General features: G+C 34.3%; 3 protein-coding genes across 4 annotated transcripts; all 3 read left to right on the plus strand.

The window, feature by feature from the left end:
- LOC116124387 lies at positions 1-5939 on the plus strand. Its single transcript, XM_031410117.1, has 7 exons — positions 1-453; positions 915-986; positions 1088-1255; positions 1945-2115; positions 2313-2522; positions 4541-4629; positions 5066-5939. The coding sequence occupies exons 1-7, from the start codon at positions 372-374 to the stop codon at positions 5705-5707; spliced, it is 1434 nt and encodes a 477-aa protein (XP_031265977.1). The 5' UTR covers positions 1-371; the 3' UTR covers positions 5708-5939.
- Positions 5940-7533: 1594 nt separating this feature from the next.
- LOC116124608 lies at positions 7534-8963 on the plus strand. Its single transcript, XM_031410341.1, has 2 exons — positions 7534-7653; positions 8090-8963. Exons 1-2 carry the CDS (start codon positions 7549-7551, stop codon positions 8729-8731), a joined length of 747 nt encoding a protein of 248 aa, XP_031266201.1. The 5' UTR covers positions 7534-7548; the 3' UTR covers positions 8732-8963.
- A 2548-nt stretch (positions 8964-11511) lies between these two features.
- On the plus strand, positions 11512-16881 carry LOC116124591 (ubiquitin domain-containing protein 1-like). 2 transcript variants are annotated; one of them, XM_031410325.1, is made up of 4 exons: positions 11512-11721; positions 12481-12606; positions 16372-16491; positions 16578-16881. In XM_031410325.1, exons 1-4 carry the CDS (start codon positions 11685-11687, stop codon positions 16640-16642), a joined length of 348 nt encoding a protein of 115 aa, XP_031266185.1. In that variant the 5' UTR covers positions 11512-11684; the 3' UTR covers positions 16643-16881. The 2 variants fall into 2 exon arrangements, with proteins under 2 accessions (XP_031266185.1, XP_031266191.1); XM_031410331.1 differs by having other exon boundaries at positions 11514-11721; positions 12484-12606.
- Positions 16882-17762: the final 881 nt, after the last annotated feature.

The following is a 17762-nucleotide window of genomic DNA, read 5'->3' on the forward strand; positions in this document are numbered from 1 at the left end:
CTTTTCCCCCTTCCCAAATTATTTTCCTTTTTCTTTTTCCTCCTAGGAAATCTCACCTTTTTTATTTTTTTGGGCAAATTAAAAGCCGTGCTTTCCCATCTGCTTTCTCCCATTTCACTTCAACATTTTTGACAAATACAGAAATTAACAAAAAGCTGGTTTCCACTGTTGCCCAACAAGCTGAAACTTCGGAAACCAGTACAAACTGAGCCACCACAAACACTGAACCCAGTACTTCTTTTGTGTATCTCTTTCTCTGCCCACTTCTGCTTCATGTTTTCACCATTACATGCAACAAAACAGTCCCATTTCTGATCTTTCTTCCTCTCTGAAACTGAGGTTTCTTTTTTACTTAGCTTAGTGAGGCAGCCATGAGGGAATCTCATCTTTTCATCACTTTAACTCTTTTGATTGCTTTTACTCTTCAATTTCAAGCTCATGCTGCTCCTGCTGGTAACTCTCTTGCTTTTTCTTCTTTGAATCTGCTTGTTGGTTAAATGGGATTTCTTTAGTTTTCCGTTTTATTCACTTTTATAGCTTGGTTCATTGTGCTTTTATTATTAGTTTATTACTCTTTTTATTTGTTTATAATGGGATGTCGCTCTCAGTTATATCATGCTTTTTATTATAGTTTTGATTTTGGGTTATTTCACTTCTTTTTTTTTTTTTAGAATCACTGTGCTTTATCAGGTTAGATGATAACATAATTTATAGTATTTCAATTGTTTTGGTTGTGGGTTCTAGTGATCTGTTTGATTTATTGTACTGCTAATTGAGTTCTTCAGATTAATACAATGTTTCTGCTTGTTCTGTTTTGCTTGAATATCTTGATTATATAGCTATTTACTTGGTGGGTTTGCTTGTGTTTTTTGGCTATGGTTTCACATTTATTTAAAAATAATTCTCATGCTCAGGGCCTTTGATAAAGCACCTGTCTTCTCTTCTAAAATGGACAACCAGATCATCCTCTAAAGCACCTCAATCTGGTTAGTTGATAAAATTCTATAAGTTTTTTAGTATATGTTCATTTTACTAATTCCTGTTAAGTAATCAAACTCAGTATATGTTATGTAATGATTTGTCACAGATGGGAATGTTCTTCAATTTGAAAATGGCTACTTAGTCGAAACTGTGGTTGAAGGGAACGAGATTGGAGTAGTTCCGTACAAGATCCGGGTCTCTGAGGATGGCGAGCTGTTTGCTGTTGATGAAGTCAATAGCAACATTGTAAAAATCACTCCACCATTGTCCCAATGTATGCTTTTTCCTTTCCTTTGTCTTGGCAAAATTGTTTCATCTCAAGTTCCATTTTGTTGCTTCATAAGTGCTTGGAGAAACATCTGCTGGTTTTTGAATCCTTTATTTTGTGTTGTTTGGGACCTAAACAAAGAAATGCTCCATTTTAAGTGTAATGCAACTCTTTTGCTTCATTTTCCTGAGGTTTTTAACTTCTGTAAAGTGGAATTATTTAAAGGGTTCTATTAACATGTACATTCAAGGGCACTAAATACGAAAAATTGATTCTATCCATGAAATTTAATTACAAGAAGACAAAAAAAAAAAAAAAAAAAAAAAAACCACACACACACCACTTTTCAATGATTAATATTATGATTTTTTATTTATTTTTTATTTTGTGTAGATTAACCATGTGGCCTAGGTACAGGATAGGACCATCCTACTTTAGAATATCAGGTGCAGATATTAATTCTTCAATAGTATATTGTATTTCATTGTGAAAATATAGAGCATAACTCTCTTTAACCTTTTTGAAAAGTGAGACTCTAATTGTGCAACGCTATAATTGTATCCTACTTATATGTCATAGTTGTTAATGTAGTATATTCTTCTTTATCTCTTTAATTTGTAGATGAAAAGTGAGCTGTTTATCGTTTATATGATTTCTTGATTGTGTTTCTTGTTTATCATTTCTAATTGTTGTAGATAGCCGGGGAAGATTGGTTGCTGGGTCATTTCAGGGTTACACTGGACATGTGGATGGAAAGCCAAATGAAGCTCGATTCAATCATCCCAAAGGTGTAACCATGGATGACAAAGGGAACCTGTATGTTGCTGATACTTTGAATCTTGCAATCAGAAAGATAGGAGATGCAGGTATGTGGAGTTCAAATTAGAAGCTTGGTTGACATTGTGTTAGCGTATGGTATACTAGAATAGTAACCAAAGTTGAATTTTGTTTGTAATTATACAAATATAATGATATATTAGTATTTTAGAAGATTTTCTGGTGATACATTATGATGGTGGATATTATGAGATAGGGGGTTGTTAAGTTTGGCTACTGTTTGCAGGGGTGACAACCATTGCTGGAGGGAAATCAAATGTTGCAGGGTTCAGAGATGGACCCAGTGAGGATGCAAAGTTCTCAAATGATTTCGATGTGGTATACGTTCGACCCACCTGTTCCTTATTAGTTGTTGATAGAGGAAATGCAGCTCTTCGACAAGTTTCACTCAACCAAGATGATTGTGAATATCAGGCTGATTCCATTTCTCCCACAGGTTTGGATCTGACTTTTGTTTGCTTTATAAGTTTTTTTTTTTTTTTTTAAACTAAACATCCATCTAATGATGTGATTTTTGTGATCTTGCCTTGGGTTGCAAATGTACTGTGTCCATAACATAAGCTAGCTTTATTAGAGGTGATGTTGTTTTATTACTATTCAATGTGGTGTTTGGGGCCACTGAAGTAAGATAAAGTTATCTCATTAATAATTGTTAACTCATTCTGTGATGTCTGTTTGCCAACTGCATGTTCGAAAATTGTTCAAAATTTAGTTATATGTCAGAGGCATTGTTCTGCACATTTTCTCCTGTCATTGCTTCTTGCACATGGTTAATTGAAAATCGAAATCTTGTAAAAGTGATCTAGTTTACCTTTGGCTGTGCTGGAAGGCAGTTTGATAAGTTTTGCACTTCAAGTAAACTTGCGCAAATGTTGAAGAGTTAATATTTAGCTTTCTATAGATTGCCATAGTTATTAGACCGATCTCTTTCTCAAAAATATTTGTAATTAATGAAAAATATCAGGTGAACTTTTTGAATGAGATATTTATTACTCTTTGTGGGTTTGTTGAACTCGTGAGGCTCTAACTACTTTTTTGGTGAAATTATGTTTTTATTCACTTTTCTGGTTACTTCTACCAAGTCTGATAAGAACTTTAATATACATGGAAAACCATTTGAATGATTAACTTCTAGCTTTATACCTAAAGTTGTGACTTTCTTATGAAGGGGCATTATGTAGCAGGAACTACTCATTGTAAATCACTGGACTTTTATCCTGTTGAAGGAAACTGAGTTAAAATGAAAGATCATAACGATCTTGAATATATCTATATCTGTTGCATATTCTAGAAAGTGTTAGAGGCAATATATAATACGTCCAGAATACGTTTCTTGAAACCTAAGATAGTTATGTTGATAAGTAATTCTGCCATACATGGAATTGGAATATTGCCATAATGACTGATATTATCAAATGATAAAATGCCAGTGTTTCAACTGAAATTTACTGGTTTCTGAATCTTGATTCTCTTGTAAGCCCATCTGGTTTTACCGGAGATTGCTAGTGTAGGAAATACATTAACCCTGAATAGCTATATTGATTATGCCTAGCTAGATTTCTGTGTTCTGGATTGTGCTCTCCACCATGGAGCCATCCAGGATAGATTTCTGTGTTCTGGATTGTGCTCTCCACCATGGAGCCATCCAGTTTCCTGCATCATTGTGATTCATATTCATGTTAACTTTTAGCATATATTTAATAACCAAAATACCAATCATTGAACTATTTCTCTTTTCTTTTGATTGATTTATCTTATTTATTACAACAGGATTAAGTGAAACTTGGTATTAAGCCAAAAATAGTCCCAGAGGGGTGTTTTTGGCTGCAGAAATTGGGAAAACTTTCCATTTTGGCTGCAGGAATATCTATTTTTGAGAACCATTATAAGATTAGTGGTTTCATGAATATATACAACTGAAGTACTTTCTTAGTAGATTAATCATTAGTTGTTTCATCTTATTCCACATGTTGATGGGCATGATCTTTAGATGCATTCTACATGTTGATGGGCATGATCTTTAGATGCATCAGTGGCTTCATCTTGAAACAGATTAATGCTGATTTCGTACTATATTCCACTCTAGTACTAAGGGACAAGCAATTAGGCCATCTGAATATGATCTTGTCCAAAATTATATTTTAGTTGAGATGTGGATTCCATGTCCGTTTTAGAAAATCAAAGTTCCGAATTTGATCGATGCATAGATTTGTTTTGTTATCAAAACTCTGCTTTACTCTGGTGATCAGCTGTCCAGATCTTCAATACTGATATGCATTTAAACATTTTTTTGGGTCTCCAAAATTGTTTGATATGTTACTGGTCTTTTCCTATAGTAGCTATCTGTTTTAATCTGTATATACGAAGCTCTATTTCATCATCACTTAAGTTTTCTGTTCCATTTCAGCTTTAACTCTCCCCTACTGGCTGATATATTTATGGGTCTTTTGGCAGATATACTTATGGTAATAGGCGCTGTTTTGGTTGGATATGCTACCTGCATGCTTCAGCAGGGATTTGGACCTTCTTTCTTCTCAAGAACGGTATCTTTTTTTCGTAGGAATTTTTTTTTTTTTTTATTTCTTTGATTACCTGGGAATGAAGAGCATAGAAAATTTAGATGCTTAGAAGTAGTCCAACAATGATATTTCTGCCGAAGCATTACTTATTTTCTATGTTCTCCTGGCAAGCCATTTTATATGTAGAAAATACTAAAAACTTCATTAGAAAAGATCAAAGGATATACAGAGAAGTGAACAAGCTGTACACATAGAGACCAAAAGAATTGTATTTCTATTTTCTAATCATTTAGTGTAATGGTTCATTGCTGTTTATGTTGTTTTAGTGTATTTGAAATATAATTTCCCTAGATATTTGAAGATCAAGGTGTACTATATTTTCCTGCCCCAGTAAAATTTCTATGTTGGTTCGCTTATATTTTTTCACTCTGTGCTTAATCTGATTTATGAACTGCTGCAGCAACAACCTTTTGAGAGCGAATTCAAAGAACAGCCAAATAAGGAGAAATCCACTCTAATTGCGGATAGGATGAAAGAGGAACCAGGATGGCCATCTTTCGGACAACTAATTATTGATCTTTCCAAGTTTGCCTTTGAGGCAATTGGTGGCGTATTCCTTTACTTAATCCCCTCCCGTACCAGACCCGGTGGCTCCAAGGGTCTGATGCCATTGAGGGATACTCTTAGGATGCCTGAAGATGAAGTTGAGCCCCCATTAATGCAAAGGCAGAAGTCAGCTGCTCCGCTATCTGAAGCCCATCACATCCATACTCCCAATACAACTGATAAATATTCAGAAGCGAAACCCCCAAAGATCAAATCATCCAGTTTTAAGGACCCTTCTCTATCAACCAAGCACCGGTCCTCAAAGCGACAAGAATATGCAGACTTCTATGGGTCAGGTGAACCTCCTTACGTCAAGTCTAAGAGCCAGAAAGAAAGAACAAAACATCGTCAACGCGATAGAAGTGGAGAGGTTATTTATGGAGCAAGTGGGGTGGATCCAAAACCAGTTGAGGTCAAGCCAGTGGATTATGACAACCTGAAGTTCGATCATTACAATATGAGGAGCAAGTATGGGGACGGTCCCTACCGTTTTTGAATATATACATAAAACTCTTAGCGATTACTCTCTCTGTGCTGGTAATTTCAACTTTTTAACTTTTCGTTTTATCTTTTATTTGCTTCGCACCATGTAATGTGTACCCCATAATTGAACCAAAACTGTAATCAGGAGCTTTGGTCAGAAAGAATGTTTCTCGGTCTGAGTGCTGCAACACATGGAAGTACTGCAAAATATTGTTGAGTGTTCTAATATATAAAATTTTTATCCAGCTGCTGTCACCTCTCTAGAAGAAAATGATAATTTCTTAGAACCATGGTTGTTAAAAACTCAGTTGTGCAGAGGATGAGTAAGTTTTGTGGAACTGTTTTTGTTTTCTTATTGTAGGCAGCCCTTCAGAATCTATTTCCAGTAGTTCTCTAAAAAATTGAAGAATCATTTTGCTTTTATCTGTATAACTATTAGCTAATACTTCTGCTAAATGGCACCATTTGACAGTTTTTAACAGCAAATGTGTATGCAATGATAGTATTAAGGGAACATATTGGGACACACAGGAGACAAAGCTAACATTCTCCATTGTAGAAAGCAGTTTTCTTTCCACAGAAGTATTTTTTTAACATATAAAAAATGAGCTATAATCATGCCTGACTGACCCCAGAAGAATTTTTTAAGCAAATGGAAGGACTGAAAGTGATTTCCCAGCCAATCTGTCAAAAACCTAACCAGTGATGGCAAATTCTTCCTTTATGGTGGGTGAGATGTTACTGTGTAAAGTGCTTTGGAGGTGCTTTTGAGGGCGCAAATAAGCAAAAAGTGTGTTTCTTTTTTCTAAATAAACCATTTCTGTTATAGAATATTTAGTACAAAAATATTGTTAAAGATAACCTAATTACGATCTTATCTAGTTTAGTGCCCACTTAGAAAGTTAGAATCATGATTCAAATCAAAGTTTTACTTTAAAATTTCATGGAATTAGATCATAACTTTGAAGGTCGATTATAGTTACTCTAAACATAGAGTACTGATCGATAATAGTCATAAAATAAATCAAACTTGATAATATCAACTAAAAATGAGGTCAAAACCTTTTATGACGTTCGAAGTATTTTTTGAGAGTCTTGTTTTTATTTTCCTCTTTAACAAACGTTTAGATCTTTGTTTGAGTTAGAAACCTACTAAGAAGTTCCCTAGAGACTAGTAATACAACAGGATTAAGTGAAACTTGGTATTAAGCCAAAAATAGTCCCAGAGGGGTGTTTTTGGCTGCAGAAATTGGGAAAATTTTCCATTTTGGCTGCAGGAATATCTATTTTTGAGAACCATTATAAGATTAGTGGTTTCATGAATATATACAACTGAAGTACTTTCTTAGTAGATTAATCATTAGTTGTTTCATCTTATTCCACATGTTGATGGGCATGATCTTTAGATGCATTCTACATGTTGATGGGCATGATCTTTAGATGCATCAGTGGCTTCATCTTGAAACAGATTAATGCTGATTTCGTACTATATTCCACTCTAGTACTAAGGGACAAGCAATTAGGCCATCTGAATATGATCTTGTCCAAAATTATATTTTAGTTGAGATGTGGATTCCATGTCCGTTTTAGAAAATCAAAGTTCCGAATTTGATCGATGCATAGATTTGTTTTGTTATCAAAACTCTGCTTTACTCTGGTGATCAGCTGTCCAGATCTTCAATACTGATATGCATTTAAACATTTTTTTGGGTCTCCAAAATTGTTTGATATGTTACTGGTCTTTTCCTATAGTAGCTATCTGTTTTAATCTGTATATACGAAGCTCTATTTCATCATCACTTAAGTTTTCTGTTCCATTTCAGCTTTAACTCTCCCCTACTGGCTGATATATTTATGGGTCTTTTGGCAGATATACTTATGGTAATAGGCGCTGTTTTGGTTGGATATGCTACCTGCATGCTTCAGCAGGGATTTGGACCTTCTTTCTTCTCAAGAACGGTATCTTTTTTTCGTAGGAATTTTTTTTTTTTTTTATTTCTTTGATTACCTGGGAATGAAGAGCATAGAAAATTTAGATGCTTAGAAGTAGTCCAACAATGATATTTCTGCCGAAGCATTACTTATTTTCTATGTTCTCCTGGCAAGCCATTTTATATGTAGAAAATACTAAAAACTTCATTAGAAAAGATCAAAGGATATACAGAGAAGTGAACAAGCTGTACACATAGAGACCAAAAGAATTGTATTTCTATTTTCTAATCATTTAGTGTAATGGTTCATTGCTGTTTATGTTGTTTTAGTGTATTTGAAATATAATTTCCCTAGATATTTGAAGATCAAGGTGTACTATATTTTCCTGCCCCAGTAAAATTTCTATGTTGGTTCGCTTATATTTTTTCACTCTGTGCTTAATCTGATTTATGAACTGCTGCAGCAACAACCTTTTGAGAGCGAATTCAAAGAACAGCCAAATAAGGAGAAATCCACTCTAATTGCGGATAGGATGAAAGAGGAACCAGGATGGCCATCTTTCGGACAACTAATTATTGATCTTTCCAAGTTTGCCTTTGAGGCAATTGGTGGCGTATTCCTTTACTTCATCCCCTCCCGTACCAGACCCGGTGGCTCCAAGGGTCTGATGCCATTGAGGGATACTCTTAGGATGCCTGAAGATGAAGTTGAGCCCCCATTAATGCAAAGGCAGAAGTCAGCTGCTCCGCTATCTGAAGCCCATCACATCCATACTCCCAATACAACTGATAAATATTCAGAAGCGAAACCCCCAAAGATCAAATCATCCAGTTTTAAGGACCCTTCTCTATCAACCAAGCACCGGTCCTCAAAGCGACAAGAATATGCAGACTTCTATGGGTCAGGTGAACCTCCTTACGTCAAGTCTAAGAGCCAGAAAGAAAGAACAAAACATCGTCAACGCGATAGAAGTGAAGAGGTTATTTATGGAGCAAGTGGGGTGGATCCAAAACCAGTTGAGGTCAAGCCAGTGGATTATGACAACCTGAAGTTCGATCATTACAATATGAGGAGCAAGTATGAGGACGGTCCCTACCGTTTTTGAATATATACATAAAACTCTTAGAGATTACTCTCTCTGTGCTGGTAATTTCAACTTTTTAACTTTTCGTTTTATCTTTTATTTGCTTCGCACCATGTAATGTGTACCCCATAATTGAACCAAAACTGTAATCAGGAGCTTTGGTCAGAAAGAATGTTTCTCGGTCTGAGTGCTGCAACACATGGAAGTACTGCAAAATATTGTTGAGTGTTCTAATATATAAAATTTTTATCCAGCTGCTGTCACCTCTCTAGAAGAAAATGATAATTTCTTAGAACCATGGTTGTTAAAAACTCAGTTGTGCAGAGGATGAGTAAGTTTTGTGGAACTGTTTTTGTTTTCTTATTGTAGGCAGCCCTTCAGAATCTACTTCCAGTAGTTCTCTAAAAAATTGAAGAATCATTTTGCTTTTATCTGTATAACTATTAGCTAATACTTCTGCTAAATGGCACCATTTGACAGTTTTTAACAGCAAATGTGTATGCAATGATAGTATTAAGGGAACATATTGGGACACACAGGAGACAAAGCTAACATTCTCCATTGTAGAAAGCAGTTTTCTTTCCACAGAAGTATTTTTTTAACATATAAAAAATGAGCTATAATCATGCCTGACTGACCCCAGAAGAATTTTTAAAGCAAATGGAAGGACTGAAAGTGATTTCCCAGCCAATCTGTCAAAAACCTAACCAGTGATGGCAAATTCTTCCTTTATGGTGGGTGAGATGTTACTGTGTAAAGTGCTTTGGAAGTGCTTTTGAGGCTGCAAATAAGCAAAAAGTGTGTTTCTTTTTTCTAAATAAACCATTTCTGTTATAGAATATTTAGTACAAAAATATTGTTAAAGATAACCTAATTACGATCTTATCTAGTTTAGTGCCCACTTAGAAAGTTAGAATCATGATTCAAATCAAAGTTTTACTTTAAAATTTCATGGAATTAGATCATAACTTTGAAGGTCGATTATAGTTACTCTAAACATAGAGTACTGATCGATAATAGTCATAAAATAAATCAAACTTGATAATATCAACTAAAAATGAGGTCAAAACCTTTTATGACGTTCGAAGTATTTTTTGAGAGTCTTGTTTTTATTTTCCTCTTTAACAAACGTTTAGATCTTTGTTTGAGTTAGAAACCTACTAAGAAGTTCCCTAGAGACCAGAAGTTGTTGAAGGAAAAAAAAGATGTTTTGTTTGTTCCTTCCAGACGATTGGAAAATAAAGAAATAGTTGATAACTTGATAAATTCAAGATAATTACATATTTACAATATAACGTCTCAATTAATTTTGTTTCATTATATTCGAGATATGTTATGATTCCGAAGGATGAATCAAATATCAACAGGTCGGATAAAATTTCATTGTAAGACTTACTATATCATTCTAATAACTTGTAAACGAAAAAATAACAAATGCCCTAGACAGAATTAGATCAAAGTCGGTTAACTTATGGGTAATGCAATATTAGATTTTGTAGGTGAAAAATCTGATATAAGATGAAGAACATGTGAACAGCAGAACTGATAACCATGAAAGAACCAACAAATAAGGATGAACTTTTACTTTGCTTTGTTGATATAACCCGTGACTCCAAAAAGTTTTGCATCATGTTTGAATACTTGAACAATTAAAAGCACCTTTTTTTGGTCTATCACTTTGCAGCCTCTTTGATTTAGACAAGTGATTGCTGATTAACTCACCCTATCTAATATCAGTGCTCAAAAAGGACTTTAACTTTTGGGATCTTTCCATATTAAATTACTTCCAACTAAAATTTATTTTTTTATTTCACAAATACGAGAAAGCATTTTCTAAACCGTTTGGTACAACTTTTTTAAGTAGAGTTTATGAAAGAGGGGTTTATAGAAGAAGAGTTTTTATGAAAATTTTATTAATTGTTTGATTATGAAAACATAAAAGAGTTTTTTAATATTAATTTACTAAAAAGAGTTTTAATATATAAGAATAGATCAAGAGAAATTTATAAGATTGAAAAGAAAATACATTTAAAATTTCAGCATTTTTAATACACTGAAAAAGAGTTTATGAGAGAAGCCCAAAATCATAAACCATTAAATACTTTATTTAAAATTCTATAAATACTTTTGAAATGCAACCAAACAGCCTTAAAAAATTTCGAAAGTGTCTATAGTTTATATAAATTCTTCAGACCAATGTTGGTGTCACCAATCTTTCTAAAATTTTGATTAAAATTGCTTGAATGCAATAATTTTGACCTAATTGTTAAATATATGTAAACGCTTCTAATAATGCACAAATTATATTTTTAATACGTGTTTTTAACGTTAAGATCGTAAAGAGACAAAAAAAATTTATTTATTTTTATATATTATATCAACATAAAGGCTGAAAAATGTGTTTTTCAAGTTCAATATTTTTTATTTGTTTGTGGGTTTAACGTATATCTTAAGATTTATGTTAAGGCTAATATTAATTTATTTTATTAAAAAGAATTTATAAATAATCGTATTATTATGCTAGGGTGACATAAGCACAACTAACTTGCACAAACGAGGAAGTAGGAACATCACAGCCAAGCAACTCACATAACTTTTACTGCCCAGTCTACAAAGAAAATGGCTAATAATTAATTAATTACAATAATAATAATAAATAAAAATATTATTATTATTATTATTATTATTATCCAATCATAATAATCATCATCGTCTACTTTTTATTTTTATTAATTGTTTTAGCTTTGACTTGTTTTTCAACTCACGGGAGAAACCGCAGGGACTCTCACCGGAAAAGGAAAAAAAAAATATCTCTCACTCTCTCACTCCTTCACGCTATCAGCTTCTCTTATTTTATTTTTATTATTACTATTAATTAACTTCACTTCAATGAATTTCTGTGTCTTGTAAATTTCTCCCTGAACAACAACAGCGGCAAAAACCTCCAATCTTGAAGCAAAGATTCAGCATCAGCATGGGCTGCGCTGGATCCTCGCAGAGCAAAGCCGACGGTGAATCACCTCACTCTCTTTCACTTCTTTATATCACATCGATTGTTTGATTCTTGTTGTTGTTGCTCAATTGCGTGTGCATCACCTTTTATAAGGTTCACCGTCTGTTTTCGTTTGCTTTAGTTTAAGTTTAGTTTGATATTTTGTGAACTCATAACTGTTTGATCAAATGCATTTTTAGTGTCACGATACGATTGATGAACTCGCGTTTTGGTTCATGATCAGGCTTTCTTTTGAGCTTGATTTTGATCGGACGGCTGAAAATCGCTGATAAAGTGAAATTTAGTGTGGCAAGAATATGAAATTTGGATTTGTTTTTGCTAAGTATGGTGGTTAAATACATGTTTAAAACATGCAAATTGAGATATATGTTTAGAATGCTAAGATGAAGAGATCTATCCTGGACACTTTGTTAATTGTGGCTTTATTAAAGTTAAATAACTTTCTTGCTGATCTCAATTTCGAAAAATAGTGTGTGCCAAGTACTACGAAAAGAAAACGATATTAGATATTTTAATGAAACCCTCTTTAACAAGTATGAATGAAAATTTGTCAATCTTGTTGGATTTAATGCCTCATTTAATATATATATTTTGTAATTGATGGATATGGATTATATCGTGCAGAGGTGTTTAAATCAATTTAGTTAATACTTTCATGGTAAAAGATTTATTCAATTTTTGTGTTTTTGGATCCCATGAACTTTGAAGCTTAATCTTGAGTTTTAGCTATTAATATTGTAATTGGAATTGGTTATAGCAGGGGCGGTGAAAAAGATTCGAAAGCCAAAGCCATGGAAGCATCCTCAGCCAATAACGAAGTCTCAGTTGATGCAGCTGCGTGATGAGTTTTGGGACACTGCTCCGCATTATGGTGGCCGGAAAGGTAGTGTTCCTCAGAATTCTCCTAAATTTGTCAATGCAACACTGAAGATTAGGTTAACTATTATGGCATTATAGATCTGAACTTCAAAATAGTTGCTTATTTGACCAAGGATATGAAAACAATTTATTGTTTGTTGATTACTCGAACTACTTTCCTGTTTTATTCAGTATGAGTAATAATGATTAATGAATCCCATAAGTGACACCATCTGACATAGAAAGTTAATTAAATGATGTGTGGGCCTGGATGCATGTAAAACGCCTCTTAGGTATTTTGTGAAGAATTTTAAGTGATGCCATTTCTGTGATCCAATTTTCACCATATTGTGGGAGAGTTTGATAAGTACTAATAAGAGTTAGAGTTAGGGAAATAGCTTTAAAATCTATAGGATTGAAATAAAAAAGAAAAGCTTTAACAAAAGTATTCAGTAATCCTTTTTCCTCTGCATTAGCTGTATGTGGAGAATTTTCGAACTTATACTTTTTTTCATACATTAAGCTTTTTTCTCCTTAAAATGTTTAGACTGCACTTTAGTTGGTCTTCTAGTTGTATTTACTTTCAGAGAGGCTCAGACAATTATAGTTTACTGGAGAAGTATTTTATGGAGCATTAAGCTTTATTGCTTATGATATTGGAAAAGTAGAGGATGAATTCATGATCCTTGTGTGAGAATATAAGGAAAAGGCATTTACTTGACTGATTTCTTTAATACTTCCTTAAAAGCTCCCCTATTTTTAGGTTTGGTCTGTAAGTTGAATCCTTATGCTGACATATTACCATATTAATTGCCCAAAATGTTTGTTGGACCTTTTATCACAATCTGACTGTCAATCTCACAAACTCTTTTAGTAAATAAGGTTGCTGATTTTTCACTTTTGTTGACATTAAGATATAATATTATTGTGCTTGACGACGTTTCATATAAAGATGACTGATTTTGGAGCTGGATCGTGCAAAAAGTTGTGTTTTTTTTTTTACCTCTGTGAACCTTAGACCTGCCAAATTGGTTAATTAAGGCATTGGGCTATACTCAAAGGTATTTTTGGCTTCGTATGGACTAAGATATGTTTGTCAAGGTTGTGCAAGGGTTGGCTTGTCTATTGGGTGTCAATATGCAATTTGTCTTGCTTTGAGGTCCCGTCTTTTTATTTCTCTGGTTTTTTAGGCAAGGGCTTGGCTTCCCATCTTAGGGCTTGGTAATCTGGACGAGTTAACTATAAAGTACATTCCAGTCTTTGAAATCGATGTAGTCTGTTAGGATCCCACATTGATAGGGAAACGGGTGGGCATTTGGTTTATAAAAAGTTGGGAACTCTCCCTTGGCAAGCTGGTTTTCCAAGAAAAGTTCCACTCAAGCCCATAAAAGGACTATTTCCCAGCCCAATTTGTATCAAAGGCTCACTGTCCAGCCCAATTCCTATCAATTTGGGAGTGGGTTCCTATCAAATGGTATTAGAGCAGGCCCTACCTTCTGAGTCCATGCAGTAGGGCCCAGTGGGCCCCCCTAGGGGCCGAGAAGGAGAGTTGCTGACAGGCTTCTAGGCGGAGTAAGATCCGAAGGGAGGGCAGTAAAGCCGACGAGAGCAGGGTAGTCGATGAGGGCAGGTGCTCTCTAGAAAGAAGACCAACGAGGGCATTGGGTCTCGAAGCATGAGGGAATGTTAGGATCTCACATTGAGAGGGAAAAGGGGTGGACATGTAGTTTAGAAGGATTTGGACATCCTTCCTTGGCAAACCGGTTTTCCAAGGAGAATTCTACCCAAGCCCACAAAAAGACCACTATCTAGCCCATTGCCTTACTGGACCAATTCCTATCAAATTGGGAGTGGGTTCCTACCACCCGTCTTCATTTGGAAAACTTGAAGTGTGAACTACCACCAGAATTCCTTTATATAAATGGGCAATGTGCACTATGGGCCATTGGCAGTTTTGTTGTTAATGCCTATTCCTGATAAGAAGAAAAAGACATACTGCTAAAATCTCATGTCTCTTCTGAGTAGTTAATGAGGTTGACAAAGTACAGATCGGTAATTTTATGGAAATGATATATTACCCACAAGATTATAAGTCTTTACTGTTTAAGAGGCAGTAATCAGCAAAGGAATGTTAGACCCGGTAGAATGAAGAAACAAGACTATATTCTTCAGGTTCTACTGCTGCTTGCTTTTTCAGTCTTTGCCATAACCAGATATTGCTTTTCTATGCATCATTTTTACTGTTTGAAGCTATTCCAGATTAACAGGATTATAGAATCTTAAAGCAAAAGATGATATTATCAATATTTGAGGACTGTTACCATTATTAGTTAAGATTAATGGTTTAGTTAATGATTAACTGAAGTACAGAAGTATGCACCAAAGTTTGATCTGCGTATGCCTAACAGACTAGAGGGAAACTCTTCCTGGATGGCTTGGTTTTGTGCAAAGTGGATCCACATATAGGTGTTAGGAGTCATCTGGTAAATTGTCAAAGGATTTGCAAGGATGAATGGAAGGCCAAAAAGGATGTGCTCAATTGGGTTTGACTTGGTTTAGGGTATACATTTAGACTGAATTTCACCATGGTTTTCTTGAAAGGTTTGATCCGGAACTGATTGAATAATTTAGCAACAACAAATCTAGCCAAAGTATTTTGGTTGCTTTGCTATTGGATTTTAGACATGATTGTTGGGGCTGAGGGAAGAAATTTGTTGTGTACATATTTACCTCAATGTAATAAAAAGATGATTATACTCGTCGTCTCACTGAAATTTATACTTCTGATGCAGTGATATTATACGTGGAGTTGTTTACTGTTGAAAGGTTTCAGTGTTCAATTAAAGCTGAATAAGAAGCAATGGAATGGTGAGAGTTGATGTTTACAGCTGACCCAAAAGGGAACATTTTTGTTTTCTTAGACTAAATATGCATATGGAGAGGTGAAAATACACATTACACACAAAATGCTACAATTTGCTTTTGTGATAAGGATTATCATCTAAAGCATTTCTTATAAAAGCACTCCAAAATCACCTTATGAATAGCCCTCTGGTCCTAATCTCTCTGTGGCATGAAAAGTTTAGCTGCCATAACACACTTACCGGTTAATAATCATAGCTGAACTGCAATGATTTTAACTGACAGTTGATGGTTAACATTTTAAGGAATGCAAAGTAGAATTGCGAGGAATGATGAGCTAGATTAGAAATTCAAGACCAGAGTCTACTTGATCTGAGTTGCTTTCCTAGGATATGGAGAAGGCCAAACAGAATGGGCATTGCTAAAAGGCAGAACATGATGGGGCACAATAAAATAGAAGCAATCACCTTAGTATGACGGTTTTGTAAGGTAGTGTGCTGTATAAATTATAATAATAACCATTTCGAGTTGCACTCACGCTTACAGTTGCACTTGCCCTAAATAATCCATAATGAGTTGAGTTGGGTTATATATCCACGTGAGTAAGTTTTTAGGGGAGAAACTCTAGTGCTGTATTACATAAATTTGAAATCAAGTCTTAACAAAAACTACTACTTTTTATAATATAATGAAATGCCTAGGAGAAGATTTTGAAATATATTATATCAAGAAGTAAATTGTCAATCTGTTTAGGTTCTGTGTGATTTTACGGAAAAGTAAATGTGAGAAGGGGGTTAATTGCTCTTTTCTCGCAACAGCCTGTAAGATTTTGTTCTTTCATGAATACCTGAAGTACTGTTGTAAAAAGATGCTTTTGCATTTATCATATATGTTAGTAACATATAAGTATTTTTTTTTCTGACACCAGAGATCTGGGATGCACTTCGAGCTGCCGCTGAAGCTGATCTAACTCTTGCTCAAGCTATTGTTGACAGTGCAGGGGTCATCGTTCAAAATGCTGATTTGACAATTTGCTATGATGAAAGAGGTATTTTCAGATAACGTTATCAATCTTTGAAATATTTTTTCTTTATCTTGAAATCCTTGCTATGCTCTCATATTTCCTTCTTGCAGGTGCAAAATATGAACTACCCAAGTATGTTTTGAGTGAACCAACGAACTTAATCAGAGAAGGTTAAAATAGGGAGATAGTGTGTATCTTGTGCAAGATTTGATTGTATATCATGTATATTGTTCTCTCAATCTCCATATTTTCTCTCCTAAAATCATGGTCTGACCTCTTCGTTTGTGCTCATTTGGACTGCTTTCAAGCCTGTTGTGAGTTTCTCTGGTTAACTGAACTCTCTTTGGATTTTGTAAAAATGGAACGAACCAGTTCTAATTTTTCTGCTAAAATATTGTTTAGGCTGGTAGATAGTATTAAATATTAATAGTTGTTTGAAATTCCGTCTGCCAACATTTAGTTTCCTGTCTTAAATGGGCTATTAATACCATCTACCATCGTGAAAAGACGACTCTAAGTTTGTGTTGAGTGATTAAAGTCGACTGTCTTTTTGGGATCTTTTACTTGGGATATCATAGTTTACGAGTTTCTTGGCTACAAAATTTTTGTAGAGTGGCTCTGGTTAAATTATTCCTTTTTTTTATATATTTTTCTTTATTTAAAGCCAGTTGAAATGTGCCAGCTCTATATTTTGTGGAATTTAATTGGAATGAAATATGAAAAATTATAGAAGTTAGCAAACGGGGGAGCTTCAAACGAACCGTAAGGTATGTAACTGAGATTGAAATATTATCGGGGGAAGGCCTGCCATCTTAATTTTTAGTATTATTTGAGATTTATGAAATTCAGTTTGTAATGAAATATAAAGACTCCTTTAAAGTTTAAACTAGTTGAAAAACAAAAATACCCACAAGTTTGAATACTTTATATCAGCACATTTCTGATTGATCTTTATGTGACCGGAGTCAGCAACGGCAATATTTTCCCACATGCACGAATTAGTCACCGTATTGTGAAATTGATAACATCTCTAGATATGATCCTTTGTATTACCATACTATCATTTATTGCTAAAACTTACCAATGACTCCCATTAACTACAAATTATATGTACTAAAACTCAAAAATCAAGTGCTTCCCGATTCAGTAATACCATCAAGCAATAAATCCTAAATTTTTGTTTGCAGCCCACCATTTTATTGTTTTATTTTATTTATGACTATGTATTCAACGCTATTTATTTATAAATTTCTTTTCACAAATTCATTAAAGAGAATGGTTTACAGGTTAGTTTG

This window comes from Pistacia vera, unplaced genomic scaffold (genome assembly GCF_008641045.1).
Source record: "Pistacia vera cultivar Batoury unplaced genomic scaffold, PisVer_v2 Contig1036, whole genome shotgun sequence".
Lineage (NCBI taxonomy): Eukaryota > Viridiplantae > Streptophyta > Magnoliopsida > Sapindales > Anacardiaceae > Pistacia > Pistacia vera.

Excerpts from the sequence above, each read along its gene's own strand:
- LOC116124387 (XM_031410117.1), top strand. The coding sequence starts at position 372 with ATGAGGGAATCTCATCTTTTCATCACTTTAACTCTTTTGATTGCTTTT. Across the intron at positions 1,256-1,944 it reads CACTCCACCATTGTCCCAAT|ATAGCCGGGGAAGATTGGTT; the intron begins GTATGCTTTTTC and ends TAATTGTTGTAG. Across the intron at positions 4,630-5,065 it reads CTTCTTTCTTCTCAAGAACG|CAACAACCTTTTGAGAGCGA; the intron begins GTATCTTTTTTT and ends GAACTGCTGCAG.
- LOC116124608 (XM_031410341.1), top strand. The coding sequence starts at position 7,549 with ATGGGTCTTTTGGCAGATATACTTATGGTAATAGGCGCTGTTTTGGTT. Across the intron at positions 7,654-8,089 it reads CTTCTTTCTTCTCAAGAACG|CAACAACCTTTTGAGAGCGA; the intron begins GTATCTTTTTTT and ends GAACTGCTGCAG.
- LOC116124591 (XM_031410325.1), top strand. The coding sequence starts at position 11,685 with ATGGGCTGCGCTGGATCCTCGCAGAGCAAAGCCGACG. Across the intron at positions 12,607-16,371 it reads GCATTATGGTGGCCGGAAAG|AGATCTGGGATGCACTTCGA; the intron begins GTAGTGTTCCTC and ends TTCTGACACCAG. Across the intron at positions 16,492-16,577 it reads AATTTGCTATGATGAAAGAG|GTGCAAAATATGAACTACCC; the intron begins GTATTTTCAGAT and ends TCCTTCTTGCAG.